The sequence below is a fragment of the Sceloporus occidentalis genome, unplaced genomic scaffold, assembly GCF_023333645.1.
Source record: "Sceloporus occidentalis isolate IW3139 unplaced genomic scaffold, rSceOcc1.0.p SCAF_5, whole genome shotgun sequence".
NCBI classification, from domain to species: Eukaryota; Metazoa; Chordata; class Lepidosauria; order Squamata; family Phrynosomatidae; genus Sceloporus; species Sceloporus occidentalis.
This window is the reverse complement of record NW_028316985.1, coordinates 155,217,404-155,232,169: the sequence shown is the minus strand read 5'-3', so window position 1 is coordinate 155,232,169 and position 14,766 is coordinate 155,217,404. Positions and strand designations below refer to the sequence as shown.

Here is a 14,766-nt window from a genome sequence, read left to right as displayed (position 1 = left end):
GAACTCTCCTTATCATGGATGCTTCTCTTCCTCTTTAATGGCTCTAGATGCCTCCCATTGCATGCTGGGATTTGCAGTTCGAGGGAGGGGGCGTTTAGACTTCTCAGCCAGAGAGCTCCCAGGCCTCGACGAACTACAAGACCCGTCATGCAACGGGAGGCAGCCAGAGCAGTTAAAGTGGAAGAGCAGCTCTTTTAAGAGTATCCTCTCTAGAGCTCCAGAGCACCATGCCTTCTTCTTCCTCCTCCTCCTCCTCCTCCTCTTCCAAAAGGAAAAGCAAAGGGAGGCTCACAGCTGAGAGCTCTGCTCCTCTCTCCTTGGTGGAGGGAGCCCCTCCATGCCTGAATTTAGCAGCTGCAGAGTCCCTGGAGAAAAGTAAGAGGGTGGTTGCAAAATGGGGGTTGTGCATGTATGTGTATATCCAGCTATGACTCTGGAGCCCAGGGCTTGATTCCCAGCTCAGCCATGAAACCCAGTGGGCAGGATATGTGGAGGACTCCTTCATATTGGATGATTTTCAGCCATTCTCCAGTAATCTGTTCTTGCTGCAGGTGCTGGAGCATAGCGTGGCACATGTGTCGCTTTCCTCTTCTGTGCCAAGTGACTTGCTTGACTTCTTCTTTTTAACCAAATGGGCTACTTGCCACCTTTCCATCTTCAATAGATACAAAAAGTTTGTGTATTTATTTCAAGGATGTAGATCCCACTTTTCTCCCACAGTGGGATTCAAGGCGGGTGAAGAGAGAGGTGTACTTTGTGTAACACCTGCATTAATGGAATTACTCAAGATACAACATGTCTTCATATATCACCGTTTTGTTAATTAGGAGCCAAGGCTTACATTGTGGGCTCTATTTATTTAATTAATTAATACCCCACATTTCTTCCCGCACTGAACCCACCGCAGCTGGCATTGGTGCCAGACCTTTGGGTCCATCACATGCTTCTTTAGTAAAGTAAAAATACAGAGAGTATATGGGATGGACAGTTTCATGCAGGATGGACTGTACTGAAGGTTTACTTTCCATCACCTCTTTGTGAGTGTATCATTTTCAGCCTTAGTCTCTTTGCTTGCTCTATCAGTGCAGGATAGGATAGAACATTAGAGAAGCAACAGCCATGGTTGATTTACAGTGGTCAGTCATTATATCCCTGCCATGTTGTTAGATGATTGCAAAGGCCAAGAACCTCCATAATATCTGATACCAAATGGGGACATAGTAGCATATTATACTGTATTCTGTTTCTTACAGGCATTTCCCCCTTGCAAAACTTACAGTAAATTTTATTGCTAAAAGGTCTGACTCAAGCAAGCAATATGTTGATGTACATTTTAAAACAATATCCTCTTTAATTTTAGCAGATGATAAAGTCCCAGAAACGTTCAGAAGATCTCTTGTGCAGCTGGCACTCAGCAACATGAAAGTGGCAAATATATGCATAGGGCGACCAGTTTTGCTTACCAGCAGTAATGGACAAGAGGTGATGATAATCCTTTTCTTGTTGAATGTTTTGTTGGTGGGCTGGTAGTGGAATCCAATAAAGTTCCTTCAGCAGAACTGCTTCCAGAGGATTTCCCTTCCATTGCAGCCTCCACCCCACCTGCTGCCCTCAAAATCTGCTCTGGACAGTTGGACAGTACTTGAGTGTTTGAGGCTATCTGGAAGGGCTGCAGGGAAGGTAAGCAGAAAGGGGAAGAGTCTCTGTATGAATTGACTTTTTTCTCAGTCTTGGATTCAACCTACTATCTGCTTACTGAATCAGTTGAAGGCAATTCAGACCTGAAGTTTCTAGTCTCATAAAGCTCCTTTGTGGGATTTCCATGTTTAAGAATTGACTTTGCATCCAGGGTGGGCAGTTGTGGCCCTCTAGATCTTTTCAGTCTCAAGGTCATCATGGTAATCAGAGAAGGCTTGTCGGAGGTGCAGTCCAACAACATCTGGAGGGCCACACTTGTTCACCCCTGGTTTACATATAGAGGAAAGACTCTGGCCTGGGGGAGCACTTATTTTAAGCAAGCGATCATCACAATTCATGTGGTAAGTGTTCAGTGTGCTGTACTGGGTTGAGTGTTGCATTGTGACTCTGGAGGCTAGGGTACGATTCCCAGCTTGGCCATGAAACCCGTGGGTTGACCTTGGGCAAATCTCACTCTCTCAGCCTCAAGGGAAGGCAATAGCAAACCTCCTCTGAATAAATCTTACCAAGAAAACCCCATTATAGGTTTGTCTTAGGGACACTATAAGTTGGAAATGACTTGAAGGCACATAACAATAAGAAGTGTTCTTAGGTCAGGGTCTTTATGTGGAAACCATGTTTTGTGCAGAAGCCTTGAACCATGTGTACCATTTCAACGAACCTATGTGGATTGACCCTTAAGAAGGAAGGAATTCTAGATATTTATAATTTTAAATTGCAGTATATATATATGTATATATGTATGTATGTATGTATAATCTGGCTTGTTGGTCAATGTTTTGATGTGGAGCATGGACCACATGTGCTCAGTGCACTGACTTTATTTGAAAACTACCTGAATGTTCCCTTTCCTTAGTCTAAATTAGGAAAAGAAACATGGTAGTGCACAGGATGCTCTGTATTTTTACTTTACTAAAGAAACATGGGATGCACCCAGAGGCCTGGCACAAATGCCAGCTGTGGTGGGTTCTGTGCTGGAAGAAATGTGGGGTATGAATTAATTGATTTAGAGGGTTTCTAAACTGTTGTGTTTCTTTTGGTTGTATCCAGTTTTTTCGCCTTTCAGCAGCTTCTCTGTTTTGTTCTCATCAGCTCTTTGTGTTATTGCTAGAGTCATCCCATTCATATATGATTCTCTTCAGATTATTATGAATATATTCCAGTGAAATACATATTTCCTATAACGTTTTGAATCTGTTTTAATATAACATTTAAACTATATGTGATAAATCAGATAACATTATTAAAAGTGTTGTGAATTTTTCCACAAAATCTGCTTTTCTAGAAAAACCTGCTAACAGACAGAATTACTGCTAGTCTTCCGGGAATTAGAGGAGGTGAAATCCTGTTCCTGTTTGTTCTTGGATGTCTTTAAAAGGAGGCTCCACAATTTAACACAAATTCAGCCAACCAAATTGGTTCAAGGGTTTGATTAATAATGTATTTTTTCCTCTAGAAAAGGGGACATAAGATTTGTTAATTGCTGTTTATATGTTACTTTGGTCATCTGGATAGGTTTGTACTGCATGGCCAGTTCCAGGATTTCCTGGTGGAAAAGTCGGCTTAAGTGAAATTACACAGAAGAATCTGAAAGTGGTACCTGGTGATGCAGTCATGGTTCAGCCTGTGACTGGTGCTGTGCTGCAAGCAGAGGAAGTAGAAGTAAAGCGCAGGTATGTTGATATACTTAGTTTTGTGCATCATCACCCTATGATCAGGTTTCAGATCTTTTGTGACATTCACATCATAACACAGAAAGTTGTTTAAAGGGCCTCAGTTTTTTCCATAAAATGATGGTATTGCATGCGCTAGTCACATCATATTTAACTCAATTTTTGTTATTGTTATGTTGCCTTTTTTCTAGTTTAATGCTCAAGGAGGCTTGCAAAAGTTAAAACCAATAGTTAAAAATTAACAGAATTCAGAATTAACATCATTACATTAAAACCGGCTAAAACATAAGCCATTAATCAACAAATAAAAGTCCAGCACGTTATATATTATACACTAATTCCACCCACCCACCCCCAGGTTAATTCTTAGAGGCCTTCTGGAATGAAATTTCAGGTTGCAGAAAGATTGTAATCCTAAAATATGCAGTTTAGATTGGGACATTTAAAATTCACAGCCAGAGAATATGCAGGGCTGGGAGAGAGGCTTGAAAGATCCTCTGGTCTGGAAGTGTGCCTTGATGGGAACTGTAATACTGAATAACAGGTTGGCTTAAAGTTCATCTTGAGTGCCCAGACCTATTAAGATACTTGCTTTAAAAGAGAATCACTTCAAACACATCAGAAATTACTAAGTTTGGAGCACCCTCTACCGGTTATAATTTAATCCGCATAATTTATGTGACACAACAAGCCTCATGCAAGATCTCTGTGAAGCAGAACTTAACCGGTTCAATAGGCCTGTTACACATAGACAGCATGGTTATGCCGGTTAATCTGAACATCTGACAGAAGGGAGGAGTGGAGTTGAAATGATGAATTGGAATGGGATGTTTGTCCTAAGGCTATCCCATTTCACTTCTTTCTTTGAAGTGCTAACTACACTTCTGACTGCACTGAGTCTGATAATGCAATGAGAGGTTTATCCTAAACATGCTTGAATTGAACATTTGTTATATTCTATAACAGGGAAAGCAGTAGGTTATATGTAATTATTTAAAGTTTGTAAATAGAAGCAAGTTGAAGATTGACAATGTATTTTACACTGGATGATATCATATTATTCTTGAAATTAAAATATAATTTTTAATGGTGGCATCAGTTTATCAGTCTTTATTTCTGTGAACAATATAATTCCATGCTGTAGTATTCTATTTTTGCATCTCCAGGTCTAAAGATGTCTGTCTTAATGCTGATGAGTTGTCTGCTAGTCTTTTGAGAAACCTAGGTATGGAGTTTAATTTGTTTGTCTATAATCTATGTGCTTTTAAACAAAACAAACAAAAGGAAGAAATTGAATTTGGTGGTTTGTTGTGCCGTCCATAGTCTATTTAGATTAATAAATGCTGACAGCACTTTGCCTCTTCCTTCCATGTTTCGACTAGCATGTGACACATTGTCTAGGCAAGGGATGGAATTTTAGGGTTCTTCAAAGAAATCAGAGGCTGACTTTGTATATGAATCTAAATTAACAGATAAAGATGGGTTTAAAACCTTGTAACTGAACAATGCTGTATCTTATATTTCGAGTTTTTTCTATTTTATATTGGCAAAATTAGAAATGGGTTTAAAATGGTACTAAAGACAGGGTAGCCAAATTCTTAGAAAGGACAGTTTTCTAGACCTACAAATAATAATAATAATAATAATAATAATAATAATAATAATAATAAGTCACTCCAGCCTTTTAAATAAACTTACAAAGGCTGCTAGGCTGCATTGTTTTTCCTATCCTACTAGAGTCTGGCAAAAAATGTCAGATGCTACATTTGTATGCAGGGCTGGGAGAGAGGTTATTCCCTCTTTAGAAGCCCATCTGGTGTTCTTGCTGAGCACAGGAAAGGCATAGACCACCCAACCCTCTATCCACTTGTAGGATTTTCTTGATCTCTCATTACTACCATGCTGACTTAAATTCAAGGCTGAGTTAACTGCAGGTGAATTCTCTTTTAGTGTCAGTGATGCTGGGAGGGTTGTTATAAATCCATACATTTGCATTCTAGTTTGCTATACTCTTGATAGAAAGCAAACTTTTGGTGTTAAAACAGAGACAGGGGACTAAGTATTGAAACTACAGTTTTGGGTTCGTTCCTGTAGAAATCGAATAGGAATATACAATTGTGGCTAGTCTGAAGGCCAATTTTGTGCTTCTGAGATGCTCTGGCAGTCACAGAGGCTGCCAAAAATGTCACCCACCCCCCAAGGAAAAGAAACAAAACAAAACTGAAAATGTCTAGAAATCCACTTCTGGTTTTGAAGAACTTTCTGTTTCTCCTCCAGCCTATTTAAAAGATGATTTTTCTCTTCTGTAACCTTCCAGCAGAACCAGTTCATAACCTCTTTTATACTGGTCTGAGGGTCTGATAGAGCTGAGGAACCCCAAAACAGGCTAAGAATGTGGTCTACATTTTGCCCACCACTACCTCAAAGGAATGATAGGCATAAATTGGATCAGGTGGCAACTTGTGGAAAGAATAATTGTTATACTGGTGTGTCTCTGTTATACATGTGTCATCCTTCTGCAAGGGAAAAGTAATGAGAGATAAGTTTAAGCATTAAGGTATCCTTCCCCAAACCGATGCTCCTCAGATGTGTTTTGCTAACTTCCAGAATGCACCAGCAGTATAGCTGACTCAAGCTGGAGGTGAGTTTGAGAAGTTACAGTACAATATATCTGCAGGGGACAAGCTTATTGTTTAAAGCAGGGACAACTTGAAAAGTTCTATTGATTGCAATAAGAAATCTAATGCTTCTTATTTTTATTGTAGATGGGAAAGTTGTTTTACCAGGAAATATCCTGCAAATCACTTTTTATGGGCGGTCTTGCAACCTAATGGTTACACAAGTGAAAGGGACAGATGGTATTCTTCTGAAAATGCCAGACGCCTCAATATTTAAGCCCACACAGGAACTACCACTGGAGAATTTTGATACCAGTGATTTTGACTTATCTGTGCAACTTGGCAAACTCCTCATTGAAGACAGTCAAGGAGTAATGTCTACCAGTACTCCATGTAAGCAGGTGGATCACAGCATATCAGTTAATGTTTCCACAGATGCTGGGGAATATGGTGAACTGAATTCTGGTTCAGCAGAGATGAGTTTATTTGGTGATAGTGTTCCAACTTCCATTTCTCACTCTGAAAGTAGCGAGAAATGCTTTGCAAGCGAAGAAGTATTGCAGACTGATAAAACAGCAGCACTTGCAACATCTCAAACATTCTATTTCATCTCATCAAGAACTAAGATCAGATTCACTGAACCTCAAAGTAAAGTAATAGAAGAATGCAATCTTGAACCAAAGGTTACTTATGATTCAGTAGGTGGACTCAGTAGCCAACTAAAAAGTATAAGAGAAATTATTGAACTTCCTCTGAAGCAGCCTGATCTGTTTAGGCATTATGGTAGGATATCTGTGACGTAAATCTCTGTTATGAGTTACTATTATTTTCTATGCTTATCTGAAATAGTGCAAGATACAGTTAAAAGTATATTTACTTTAGACTCTGTGGTAGATCATTTGCTGCTTTCTGTATGTTTCTATATGCTTTTCCTGCCTCTCTTATTTGTGGGTTGGGTTCACACAAAATTCTATGCCAAGATTTTTGAGAGTCCTGGCTTATTGTGGCAAGCTGGATGTTAAGACGAGCCACAAATGATTTATTTAGCTTGTTATCTTTAGTGGGGATCCTGGCTTCTTAGTGCATTTAAAAGTCAGGATTTTCAAACCAAGGACAAAACTGCAGTATGCAGTTCTGGCTTGTTAAAGATTCCTGGTTTAGATAACATGCATACACTTTTTCCCCCAGTGGGTTTAGCTGGTTATTTAAGCAGGAAGAACCAAGCAAGGTACAGTAAGCTAAGAAGCTCATTATTATTCTCTGTAAATGTGTCCATTGCCAGGCATTCATGATGACACATAAATCTGTCCTGATTCATACAAAGTGATCAGTCTCTGAATTAAGACTGTTTAATTACGTAGATATCAATGTATTTTTAAACATTTTAAATAAAATAATGAACACATTTCAAAACCTTAATCATTTTGTAAGTTTAGGATTATAGTGTACTTTTAATAAATTACAAAAGACAATGTTCACAACATTGTCTTTGGTCATTTAAATAGAGAGCTAACTATATTTAATAGCTTAACAATTATCTAACTTTATATGATTCAATAGTCCTTTACTTTCAGCCTTATTGCCCTGAAGTAGGGATTATGGAATTGAATCAAGACTCTATGAGCACTGGTATAACAGTATTGCATATCTCCCCAAATCACCTCCAAATCACTGCAGTTGGGAATAGGCAAACTTTCCTGACTTTTTTGATTACACTCCTGCTCCCATTCCTCAGTTATAGTCCAGATATTTTTGGGAAAGAAAGACCATTCAAATTCTGAAGCACACATAGTCTTCTGCTTACCCAAATCAGTTCTCGCCTTGTAGTTTGCTTTTAAGGCTTCTATCAATTAGTAGGTGGCAGATTTCAGGGACAAGTTAAGCTTTTTAAGCTATCTGAATTTAAATATGCATTTGATACTTTTACTTAGAAATCAGTGATACATCTTGAAAGTACTATAGTCTGGCTGGATAGTTTTAAAAACATCTAATGTTTGCAGCAGAGCCAGTGTGGTGTAGTTGTATGATTATTACACTACTATTCTGGAGATCAGGGTTTGAGTCCCTGCTTGGCCATGGAAACCCACTGGGTGATCTTGTGCAAGTCACACACTCTGAGCCCCAGAAAATCCTGTGATAGGTTCACCTTAGGATTGCCATAAGTCAGAAAAGACTTGAAGGCACACAACAACAGTGTTAGCAGCACAGTCCTCTCCATGGCCATGGGTTGAACAGAAATTATGCTCAGGTGAATATGCAAAGGACTGTAGCTGTGAGGTGCAATTCTGTGAAGGTGTGTGTGTGTGTGTGTGTGAGAGTGAAGGACCTCTCTCTTCTGCCACAAAGGTTCTCAGAGCAGCTTACAAATTGTTAATTAGATGCCCTCAGGCTTACAATCTAAAAACACATATCTTTTAAAAATGAACAAAAATATTATAGTTAATGATTATAAATATATATTTTAACTATAAGACTATTACAGGTTTTGATAAGGTTTTTAATAAAAATGTTGTCCTGGTGACACATTTGTTGGAGAAATTACAGTTTTGGGATACTTCTCCATACAACAGAAAATATTTGCAAGATGGCATCACCTCCACATATGATGCATGTTATTTACAAGGGGGCATTTAAATGATCTTCCCAGTGGTAGTTTAAAATCTATGTCAGTCCATGAAGTGTTTCTCTTTTGTACTTAAAGCTGTTATCAGTGTGAATCCTTGGTCCTCACTTTGTATCTGACTTTCCAAAGGAATCCCCCCTCCAAGAGGGGTGCTGCTATATGGCCCTCCAGGTACAGGGAAGACACTGATAGCCAGAGCAGTTGCAAATGAGGTGGGAGCACACGTCACCACGATTAATGGTCCAGAAATAATAAGCAAGTAAGTAAATCTACTACATTTATTTCAGCCGTGCAATGTCCAGTTTTGTCTTCTGGCTGAAAATTGGTCACTTACATTTGTAAACAGAAGTGAAGGAATGATTGATGAGCTGTTTATAAGAGAGAGTTTACACAATCATTAAGTAATCAAGTATATGTGCCCATGTGGAGAATTGCAGGGATAAGATGCCAGTGGCCTTGTAAATAGTCTGAGGTTTATTGCTGAATATTTTTTTCATTCTGTTGCAGGTTTTATGGAGAGAGTGAAGCTAGGTTACGACAAATATTTGCTGAAGCCTCTTTACGGTATGCTTGTGCCTTTTCATTTTTGTTTCAGAGGGTTTAATTATCTAGCCCTTCATGAATGATAAGATTCTGGTGCAAACTCTCGAGTCCATGTCAATGCTTATGTATTCTTACAGAGATTTATATAATTATGAATTAAGTGGAGAGAGAAAATTGTTTATTCTCTCCCTAATATCTGGAGTGTAATAGGGCCTGAACAGACAGGCTAAATGAAGCGGCTTCTGGCCGCTTTGGAAGAGTGCTTTTTAAGCATGCGTCCAAAGCAGCTGGAAGCTTCACAGAAGCCGCGCTCTGCTCTGGAGCAAAAAGAAGCCAGAATAGTTTGACTCTGGGTGGCTCCAGTTGTTTCCTATGTCCATGGCCCGCCTTGGGAGCAGGCTGTGTGGACAGCTGGTTTCCAGTCTGCTCGGGACTGGAATAGACTCAGGCTGCTCTTTTGTGCCTGTCTATTCCACCTCATAGTGAAGCTGAGCAGTAGTAGATTTAGATAAGATTATAGTGAGTACGGTCGGCCCTTCTTATACATGGATTTTTTATACATGGATTCAAGCATCCATGGTTTGAAATTGTTCAAAAAAAGTATAAATTTCAAATATCAAACCTTGATTTTCTATTATTTATAAGGGACACCATTTTGCTATGTCATTATATTTAATGGGACTTGAGCATACACGGATTTTGTTATCCATGGGGGATCTTGGAACCAAACCCCAGCGTATAACAAGGGTCCACTGTACTTTTATATGTGTTGCAGTGCCTTAGATCAGTACTATTCTAAGTGGCTATCCACAGACTAGTGTCATTCCATAAGACACAGGCTGTTGTTCTATAGAACATTGCCAAGAAAGAAAGGAACAGATGTAGCCAGTGAGCACAGATATGGTACCAGGCTGTGGCACATTGTGCAGGGAAAAATCTGGCAGTTCATTACATAACTTTAAAACCATAGGTTTATATCACTTTGAAGGTTAGAAGTAGTGCATCCCAGGCCCTGGTGTGGAATTTGGCCCTCCTGTGGTCATAATGCTATGATGCCAACACTCTTCTGCACAATACCATTGTTTGATGGTTTTATAACTGCATCTGCACGGCAGAAATAATCCTATTTGACATCACTTCAACTGCATGGAATTCTTGGAATTGTAGTTTTCTGACATATGTAGCCTTCTCTGTCAGAGAGCTCTGGTGCCACAAGCAGCTATAATTCCCAGAAATCCATAGCATTGAATCACAACATTTAATGTGATGTGATGTCAAACTGGATTGTTTCTGCTTTGCAGATGCAGCCTACATCTTTTCTATGCTTCCAACAAGTTATGACTAGCCGCATTCAATGTCAGGTGCGTTGGGGCTGCACCCTCAACACTTCCAGTTCCAAATATTCTCATAGGACTTAGAAAATTGTCCACCACTCTGTGTTACAATTATGTTTATTTTTCTAAACAAAATAAAATATATGCTTTCCTGTTCTTTTTGAAGAGGATTGTTGTGCATTAATTTTACATTCTTTGTGGATACATACCTGCTATTAGAAGTCCTCCCTCAAACCATTTGCCCCGCATGTATTTTGGGTCTGTGCTGGACTACCATGGTCAGATATTCCCACCTTTTCAGTCTTTAGGTGTAATGATGCATAGTGTAAATGTCTCAAACACTGGGCATGCTAGAAGAGTGGGCTGTCCCTTTACTATGTTTCATCCTTGGTTTCATCTTTGGAGGTGTCTTGACAAGAAACAAAATATGGAATAACCCCCCCCCTTTTTTTTTTGAGAAACCCTTTGCTTCTGAGGAAAAACGTATTAATGTCATCCTTCCAAACTTTTTTTTATATGTCAAGTGTCTTGGAATGTGTTGAATCATTTGGGGGGTACAATCTGAGTTAATGTTTGAAAAAGAGCTGTAGATTTCAGCTTCATAGCTAGTAGTATTTTGCGCATTCAGGATTACATTTTGAGTTCCCTGGCGTTGAGCTAGAAACAAGAATACTGAATACCCAGTTTACAATGTTTCTAGTAAAAGGATGTTTTTTGTAATATATATTGTGTATTTTATTGCTTTAACTGCTGAATCACCATAATCATTTCAGTATCAGAGTGAGACTGTTAGATCAGTATGTATTGTGTATGTGTTCATGTTAAAAAAAGTTCTTTTTTTTCTTTTTTAGTCAACCATCTATTATATTTATTGATGAAATTGATGCACTCTGCCCAAAGAGGGAAGGAACACAGAATGAAGTTGAGAAAAGGATTGTTGCTTCTTTATTAACATTGATGGATGGCATAGGATCAGTAAGTAAAGTATGGTGATGGAGTTATTAGTTTGGGCTGGACCTGAACTATTGGGTTCGTATACTGTGCCTTCTTGTGGAAATTATTTGTGCTTGTAGCAGTAAAGTTCTTTGGGAATGGCATTAGGCATTTTCCTACAGACTTATGTTCTTTGCAATGAAATTGAACTCATAAATCTTATTGAATTCTTGTATGTATGCTTATCCATAAAAGAGTGGTGATCAGTAAATAGAGAGTAAATGTTTGCTATAGTCTTTTTATATGCTGGAAATGTATGAAAAAATAGTATTATAGTGGGAAATATTTTTTCACTTATATGTATGTGTGTGTATGTGTGTATTCATACATATATTCATGAAGAGAAGAGGAACAGAGTATACCCACATATTCTTGAGTCACTATTAGAAATGTAGCAAACATTACAGTTTATGCTAAAGTACTTATGAGACAAATCGGACTTTGACCCAGATTGTGCAGATCACTTGATCAATAGAATTGTGTACTTTTCATATAGTTTGTTCCCCAAGTTGTAAAACAGAACCTGTATTCTGCTGGGACTCAGCATACATGTGTGGAGGCATCTAGAAGGTTATGCTAGCTATTGAAGATGTTGTGATAAGTCCACATTACTACATATCTCCAGATGAATAGAAAAGTGATGAATATGTTGATGGATTCCATTAGCACCCTGGCCTGCTTTGCTTGAAGTTATATCAGGGTGAAATATGAAAGCCACCAGATTTGCTGGTATCCTGAACTAACTCTGAGAAGTGGCTTTTCCTTTAATGAATGAGAGGCCTTTTTGAATTAATTTTCATGTTCTAGTTTGGCTAAATAAGGATAGAAATTTACCAATGCCAGAGGTGAGATATACATGTTCTGCTGAAATAGCTATGGCAGGACTGTTTGCCAGCGTCTTAACTGTTTTCTAAATTACAGAATAATCTCTTCAGCATTTTTCTGTGATCAAAGTACTGCATAATTATCTCATTTTACTGAACATTATCCTCTAAAGTAAATTACCACTAATTATTTACCTGTTTATTGAAAAGTAAGCCCTACCTTGTTCACTTGCATTTACTCCTAGAAAAGTGCACATGGGACTGCTGCTTTAATCTGCAGCATTCCTCTGATGAACCAGGAATGTAAGTGTATTTTATAAAAGAGGAAAAATTCCTGGTGGCTGTAGAGAGTGAATGACTGCTTACTCCAACTCCAACTCTTCCCTTGTGACAACTCTTCTGTGCTGGGGCTTCTCAGGCCTCTTTGAAACTTAATTGTGTGTTCCAGCATGGCAAGGGATTGGACTGGATGGGCCTTCTGGTCCCTTCCAACTCTATTATTCTATGATGAGTCCATTGAGTGTTGTGGGCAATGCTAGATATAAATCTGGATCTCTCACATCTAAATATATTGTTCTTTATTTCCTGAAACAATAAGACTGTCTTTTATTGGTCTTCTAGGAAGGTAGTGAAGGGAAACTCTTGGTACTTGGAGCCACAAATCGTCCCCATGCTCTTGATCCAGCTCTGCGCAGACCTGGACGCTTTGACAAAGAGATAGAAATTGGAGTTCCCAATGCTCAGAACCGGTTAGACATCCTTACCAAGCTTCTTAAAAAGGTTCCTCATTCACTGACAGAAACAGAGTTGAATCAGTTGGCTGAGAGCACCCATGGATATGTAGGAGCAGACCTGGCAGCACTGTGCAAAGAAGCAGGTAGGCAAAATGTACATCATGGTGGGAAACAATTATCTTGATTGCAATTGGTTTATTTTAACTGTGTTCAAACTTTATACGTAATTCATGATTTTTCTGAAGGAGCTTACCTGATGTTTGAATCTGACCTTAGCATGAGTTCACATTCATGACCTTTTACAGTCAAGTTCTTTTACCATCTAATTTCCTAGTTTTGAACAAGACAGTTTGTTCCCAAAGCAGAGCAATTGTAAGCTACATCTTAAAGCAAATTATTAATTGGGATGTGTGTTTGTGCATCACAGTTTTAATCAGTGAAGGCAATTTTTAATTTAAGGTAGAAAACTTATAACTATAAAGGTTATAAATAAAGGTTGTAAGACAGATGTGTTTAGCCCCCCCCCCCTTTTTTTTTTGAGTTTGTTTGCTGGTGTATTTTGCCATAGACACTGTTGAATAATAAGTTAAAATATATATTATAAATACTTTTCCTTCTTATAATGAATTGCCATTTTTCTTTTAATTATGGGTCACAGCATGCTTTCTTTATATCGCAAAAATGTGGGTTTTGATTAGATGTAAATATGTTTAAATGTAGCCAATTACAGGTCAAATAAATAAATACTTGATAAACACTCTGTATCTTATTTAAAGCTTACATTGAGACTGGTGTAACATTACATTAATGTGTCTTAGCTACACATTGCATATTCTGTTTGTGGATTCATATAAGCAAGCTCTAGTCATACTGGAAGTGAAAATTAGATGTGGAAATACTTACTTTACCAAGCTCTACTGAATGAAGAGTATGTAGGCCTTCAAGAGAGCAAAGAATCTTTTGTTGATGCTGAGTAGAAAAAAATGGAGCTAATACAGCTGTCTTATACATATCTTTTTCAGACTGAATAAAAATAGGATTCTGTTGCTTAGCAAATTTAAAATGAAAAATATCTTTATTGCAAATGAAAATATTTTCGTAATTTTATATAATGGCATCATTGAAAAACAGTGGCATTTGAGTAGAAACAAAGAAAACGTTTACATTGTACAACCTTTGTGGTCTGGCATTTCTTTAGCCATTGCTGCACTACAATGACATCTGGTGGTAGAAGATGAGTTTTCACCTATAACTTGTGTTTTGAACACAGCTTCTACTTACATAAAAGAAATCGCTGAGAATCTGTGTTAGAATAAGCACAGTTTTATATTTAACAATTCTAATAAAAGAAAATAAAGAAAGCTATCTGTTACACACTATTGGAGTGCTTCTTTGCAAATCTAGACTATTTTATATTAATAAAACACTAAAATGTCAAATTTCTAAACAAAGTAGTTAATAATTTTTAGTATTTTCTTTTAAAAGGTGCTTTTTGCTTTGAAATTTCACAAGAGGAAAATGAATGCAATCTTCATGTTCAGTCATCTTATTGGTTTACCTGGGCTTTTCTAAAACACCTTTTACATTGCAGGAAGGGATGAGAACCCTCTTGTTTATGAAAGAACAGGGAATTATTTTTCTTTTTATGGTGCATGCAAAAATGCTGTTGCCTTCAGTGCTCTCACTCCTGCCCCCCATTATCCACCTCCCATTATTATCTTTGCTT

General features: G+C 38.1%; 1 protein-coding gene across 1 annotated transcript in view; it reads left to right on the top strand.

The window, feature by feature from the left end:
- Nucleotides 1-227: 227 nt before the first annotated feature.
- The window catches only part of AFG2A (AAA ATPase AFG2A), a 179,561-nt gene continuing 165,022 nt past the window's right edge, over nt 228-14,766 (top strand). The window contains exons 1-9 of the mRNA XM_089527241.1: nt 228-375; nt 1,361-1,482; nt 3,214-3,371; nt 4,538-4,596; nt 6,137-6,772; nt 8,742-8,871; nt 9,120-9,176; nt 11,341-11,464; nt 12,928-13,183. Coding sequence (XP_089383367.1) covers nt 228-375; nt 1,361-1,482; nt 3,214-3,371; nt 4,538-4,596; nt 6,137-6,772; nt 8,742-8,871; nt 9,120-9,176; nt 11,341-11,464; nt 12,928-13,183 — 1,690 coding nt within the window. The remainder of the gene's footprint in view (nt 376-1,360; nt 1,483-3,213; nt 3,372-4,537; nt 4,597-6,136; nt 6,773-8,741; nt 8,872-9,119; nt 9,177-11,340; nt 11,465-12,927; nt 13,184-14,766) is intronic.